This window comes from Austrofundulus limnaeus, unplaced genomic scaffold, assembly GCF_001266775.1.
Source record: "Austrofundulus limnaeus strain Quisiro unplaced genomic scaffold, Austrofundulus_limnaeus-1.0 Scaffold7, whole genome shotgun sequence".
NCBI classification, from domain to species: Eukaryota; Metazoa; Chordata; class Actinopteri; order Cyprinodontiformes; family Rivulidae; genus Austrofundulus; species Austrofundulus limnaeus.
This window is the reverse complement of record NW_013952409.1, coordinates 3165960-3171656: the sequence shown is the minus strand read 5'-3', so window position 1 is coordinate 3171656 and position 5697 is coordinate 3165960. Positions and strand designations below refer to the sequence as shown.

The 5697-nt window shown below is 38.8% G+C and overlaps 3 protein-coding genes across 3 annotated transcripts in view; 2 read left to right on the top strand and 1 right to left on the bottom strand.

Annotated features, from left to right (window-relative positions):
• The first annotated feature begins 3339 nt into the window (after nt 1-3339).
• pyurf (PIGY upstream open reading frame) lies at nt 3340-5041 on the top strand. Its single transcript, XM_014033476.1, has 2 exons — nt 3340-3598; nt 4358-5041. Exons 1-2 carry the CDS (start codon nt 3396-3398, stop codon nt 4482-4484), a joined length of 330 nt encoding a protein of 109 aa, XP_013888930.1. The 5' UTR covers nt 3340-3395; the 3' UTR covers nt 4485-5041.
• Nucleotides 4534-5047, top strand: LOC106536287 (phosphatidylinositol N-acetylglucosaminyltransferase subunit Y). Its single transcript, XM_014033499.1, has one exon. The coding sequence runs from the start codon at nt 4556-4558 to the stop codon at nt 4766-4768; it is 213 nt and encodes a 70-aa protein (XP_013888953.1). The 5' UTR covers nt 4534-4555; the 3' UTR covers nt 4769-5047.
• Nucleotides 4814-5697, bottom strand: part of LOC106536043 (uncharacterized) — a 3034-nt gene continuing 2150 nt past the window's right edge. Inside the window, exon 3 of the mRNA XM_014033213.1 lies at nt 4814-5522. Coding sequence (XP_013888667.1) covers nt 5382-5522 — 141 coding nt within the window. The 3' untranslated portion in view covers nt 4814-5381. The remainder of the gene's footprint in view (nt 5523-5697) is intronic.

Genomic DNA, 5697 nt, shown 5'->3' with positions numbered 1-5697 from the left:
TGTCGAACTGTGATTGGTTGTAAACGTGTTACAGGATGTTGTATCATCAGCTGCTCTGCGCTGAGGCGGCAGCCACAACTTGACAGACTTCTCTGACTTCTGCTCTGTTGTTGCTCAGATTAAATCATTTGACGACCGTACACGCAGACTTCATGTGCATTTATTCCAACGTGTTTCTGCATTTTTAGTAAATCTTGCCAAAAACGAGAAGTTAGATTTTCTGTAATAAAGCTGCACAAAACTTTTCCCCAAAATAAAAACCTGTCTAAGGGCTGCGGCCAAATGCAATAAAATAATTCATGAAATACAAATACTTTTAAGTATAGTCCTTTTATTCTTAATGATTAAGCTAGCAGCCAGTGTGGTGGTCCATGTTTTTGACTAACTGCACTACAGTTTATTATGGTCGTTGGGTCAATGAATGGATGACTTCAGGTGAAAATACTGTGTTTCTACAGAGGACCACAGATTATAAGCATGGCAGCTGGGCCAAATCAAATGACTTGGTGGGCCAGTTTTAGCCCACAGGCCCCACTTTGGGGGGGTGCAACGATACAGGAAATTCATGGTTCGATACTTTAGTCTCAGTTTGATATTTCTTCGATACAAAAAAAAGAGAAATGTCCATGCCCCTTTTAACTTGTAATTTATTTAAATTAACTATGAACATTTGTTTAACCTCAAAAGAACAGTTTTTTTTAATTAAATGTTGCTGAAACAGCAAGTTTCTCAGTGGATCTGCGCTCAAAAATGCAGCCTAGGTGGAGTAGTCGAACACAGATCCACTGATCCTTCAACACAGAGCATCTTCAGAAGACAAGCTGATAAAAATAATTTTAAAAAACTGTTTTGTTCGATACAAGTGTGCATTAAACCTAAAGCTCTGTTTGATACGGTTCGATACGGGTACATGTTGCACCCCTATTGTTTACTTAGCAAACTTTACTAATAACTCTGTTAAACATGAGAATAATAACTAGAAACAAACATAGTAACTATGATACTAATTTGTATTAATTTACGATGATTAAAAATTTGTAATAATCATGATGAAAATAATCCATTATCATTTTTTTTGCATTTAAATTGATGTCTGAAAGTCACCTGGGGACCCTCACTTGATGTTTTGTGACCCACAACTTTGGGAACCTCTACACGAGATAAAATATTAATATTCTGCACAGAAAATATTTTCTCATGTTGACTCTGAGGAATGCTCCATGTGTCAGCTGGGATTTTAGTGCTTTAGAATTAGGGGACCTAAATATTAAAGTTAGTGCTTTAGAATTAGGGGACCTAAATATTAAAGTTAGTGCTTTAGAATTAGGGGACCTAAATATTAAAGTTAGTGCTTTTGGGTTAGTGCAACTAATTTTTAGATTAGTGCTGCCCACCACTGGTTTTATGGATAGTATTTATTTTTTTACAAGCTGGAATGAAAACAAGCAAAAACTGTCTACTTTTTGCCTTTTTTCAATGTAAAAAGTAGGCTGAAAAATAATTACTCAAGTAAAGTACAGATACACAAAAATTCTACTTAAAGTACGGTAACAAAGTATTTGTTACTGTGTAACTCACTCTGGGGGTTTATTCCCTATAAATGTATCCCTGTTTGTTGTTCTGCTGATTGTGTGAAAAGCAGGTGAAACTGCGAGGCAGGTAAATAAACTTCGATGCAAATGAGAAAATAAAGTGTAAAAATAAAAGCGTTACTTTATTACCTCGGTGGAAACTGCAGACAGAGCTAATTTGGCGGCGCCATCCAGCGCGGTATCTGGGTCAGGGATGATTAAACTAATGAGTGGATGTGTTGTGTTTGCAGCGAGAGCTCGTGTAAAAGGTGTGCGGCCCTGACCCGTTCGCTCTGTCGGCGTGAAAACGTGCAGGACTCTCCCCGTCTGCTGTGACGGCACGGGAGTGTGAGAGCTCTGTTGAGTCTCCTCGGAAATCAAGAAAGAAAGTCACGAGAAGTTGAGTGCACGTGTGAGAGGCTTTGAAAAGGTCAGCAGAGCTGTGGGCTTGATGAAGACCCCCCTGCAGGCTCCTAGAACAGCTGCAGAGTGGTTCTCTGAGATGTGACAAGTTCTTAGGGATTTTATTTAAGATGCTGACAAAGACTTGACGTTTTCACAGCCAAGTAACTTTTACAGACGGGTCACAACACATTTCATTTTAAAAATATACATAAAAACAAAAGAAGACATCAATTGTAGTTGTTTACAATTCACTAGCTCAGCTGCTAACACACCAAATGAGCTAAATATCTGTAAAACTGGCTTATTTTGCATCATTTTCTATATTATAGCTGAGTGATTTATACATCAATAAATCAATAGTTAACAGATTTAATTATAACTAAATGTCCCTTAAAATATATCAAATAATTATGTGCATTTGTTTTAAAGAGACTTGAAAACTTTACAAAATGTGCTATTTGAAAGCGTTTTCCACAAGCTACAAATCAAACGCTCAGTGCTGTTTCCAGCCACAGAGTACCCTGGAGTGTGTCAGGGTTGATGGATATCTCTCATGAGAAAACAGGCCCACAGAAAGGTGCCTCGCTGTTGTGTTGCACTTCTGTATTCAAGCCACGGAGGTTGGGAAAAGGAAAAAAAAAACGACTGTATTAGCAGGTTTGTCATGTACCGAGTGGTGGGATTTATTACAGCTAGAAGCAGTTTTAAAACAAGTTGGGTCCCTGCCAGGAAAGTCTCAGAGCAATATCTTCATGGATTGGAAAATGCATCCAGCCTTCTCTGGCAGCAACGTCTCTGACAATATTTATTATAGTATAGTTAGAACCTGCTGGGAAATCATGTATGTGGGGCTTCAATAAAACTACAATACAAATAGCAACTGTTGTAAAAGTCCACAAACTGGGTTTGCGCTCTGGTTTCTTTCATCATATCTAACAAACGTCATTATTTTTATTCCCAGGAAGCACAGTGCTCAGATCTCAGATCAGATTTATTAACAGGCAATTTTTTATTTGTTGTAAGTCTAAAACATGTGCATCGTTAAACAAATTTCAAGTTTTCTTTTAATGTAATCAGGTCACAGCTCTAGTCAAATCTAGTTTATTACCTGGAGGTTTGTAGTGAAACACTGCCACCGTGTGGCCAAGCGTGGAAACAATTTATCAAATCACATAAACGATTGTAAATATATTTGACATCTTGTATGTAAGATTGTATAAGGAATTACGTTTCATTTAAATTTTATTGACTGCGTTGAGTTTAGTAATATTAATTTATTCAAATCGCGCTCCTAGAAGAGGAAAAATATCGATTAACGGAACCTGTTAGAGACACCGGACTCGTTTTTCGGTTACACCGGAAGTGAAGTTTTCTTTTCCCGTCCGGAAGTGCGCAGAGCTTGTTGAGCGCTTTGTGGTCATGTTCAGGAATGTTGTGAGCAGACTGGTGACTGAGTCGGTCGGTGTTGGCCGTCAGGTGAAACACAGCGAGGTGGTCAAGAGTCTGACCGCGGGCCGCGCGTCGGCCAGGAGCTTCACCGAGGCCACGGACGAGGCGCAGCCGCCTTTCGACTCCTCCCTGCTGGACTTCCTGGTGTGTCCGCTGTCCAAGAAGCCACTCAGGTCAGACAGCATTCCTGCTTTAAATTAAAACATTCACACAACTTAGTCAGGTTTATTTTCAAAATCCGACGTATGTCTGAATTTCTGCTTGAGTACTTTTAATCAAAGTTGACGTTTCAAGTATTAAAAGGTAGAAAATTAAAAGCTCAGCATATTGAGATCTCGCGAGATGTTCTGTCAGTTAAAATATCTATTAAAAAAACAAGTAGCACTTTTGTATTTAACTGAGTCACTCTTTCAAATAGACTATTTCTTAGAAATTTATTACAAATGGAGAAGCTTATCTTGTGAAAATGTCTTTGTAATTGTGCAAATTCAACAAGCTCATAAAGCAGTTAGATTAGATATTTATGAGAATTATCTATGATCCTAAAGGGGAGTTTAACACAAATCAGTTTAAATACATCGGGGCTGTATAAGAGTGTAAATTTACCTGTTTAATTTGTGTAATTACAGTGGTGTTTCTGTAGAAAACTGTCTTTTCCCAATTAACATATGAGGTCAGCTCGCTTTGTGCATTTCTGATCATTTCTAACTACAAAACGATCTGTTGCAGCTGCTTAATTTAACTATAAGTGTATTAATACTATTGAATTTTACAGTAAAGTTAGATGAAGATGGGCCAAACCTTTTACAGAGTAGCAGCTGATTCATAGTGTGAAATATTACTGATGTTTTAGCTGCTTTTTCATCAAACAATAAAATAAATGTATTCCAGATGAATGATTTAGGCATGACGTTTTTTAATCCTTCCACCAGGTATGATGCTAAGACCAACGAGCTGATCAACGAGGAGCTCGGCATCGCTTATCCCATCGTTGACGGCATCCCTAACATGATCCCCCAGGACGCCAGGCTCATAAAGAAAGACGAACCTGAACAGTGACAGGAACTGCACAGAGCTGAGGGACTGAGGCAGCACCTAGCTAAACAGATAATATTTTAGGACTTGTCGGGATGTTCTCCCTGGCGTTGATGGTGGGACTGGTCCCTCTCGTGTCCCTCATCGGTCTGATCTACTCGGCCTCCGTGGACGAGAGCTTCCCTCAGGGATGCACCAGCAGCGGCAGCGTGTGTTTCTACAGCCTGCTGCTGCCGCTCACCCTCCCCGTCTACGTCTTCTTCCACCTGTGGAGCTGGATGGGGATCAAGCTCTTCAGACACAACTAAGCTGTTCTCTCAGTTTCCTCCTGCAGCCTTTAATTATTAGATCCCTAACTGTGTGTTTATTCTTGGATAGTTACAAAACTTAATAATGAGTTTATTTTATCTGTCAGGATTTCATGTTGCTGTTTATAACACTGTAGGTACCGATTTTCCTTATTAATAATAATAATCTGTCGTAATAAACATGTCCTAACACCTGCAAAACAAACTGCTGTAAAATTATTAACTGTAGAAATTTACATCTGTGCTRAATAAACATCAGTTGTGTAATAAAAACTAAAACGTCCACTTCATTCTGATAAATTACTTTTAATTAATAAGATTAATTTTACACAGAACAATGCTATCGGCTGCAATTTGATGTTGCGTTAAATAAACAGCAGCTCTAACTTGTATATGCTGCAAAAATCACAAAACGAACACAACTTAAAAACTTGAAATAATTTTCAGATCTTATGCGTGTAATAACTACTCTATAACAGATTGTTTGAAGCCTTTACAACCTGAACTCATGTAGAGAAAACTAAAACACAAGAACACGGAACATGTTCCAGATGTGTTCAAGCATCTGGTCAAAAACAAAAAAGAGGCCGCTCGTTGATTCACGTCAAATTCCTCAGCGGCGCTTTTTGCGTTTTGTGTCTCTGCCCTGAGAAAGTTTCATGAGCGGTGAGTCGGGCCGAGGGGACGGGCCGTCTCCTTTCGTCTTGAAGAAGAAAGGTTTGTTCAGTCTCAGCTGAACCGCTCCGACCTGACACTGGAAGAAAAGTTTGTTATTCAACCTGTGATGAAATTATTCAGATGAATAAACACAACAGTGAATGATCAGGGTTGGTTTGTTGAAGAGGTATAATGTGTGATTACAGCGGGTAAAATAAGTATTGAACACGTCACCATTTTTCTCAGTAAATATATTACTAGAGGTGCTAATG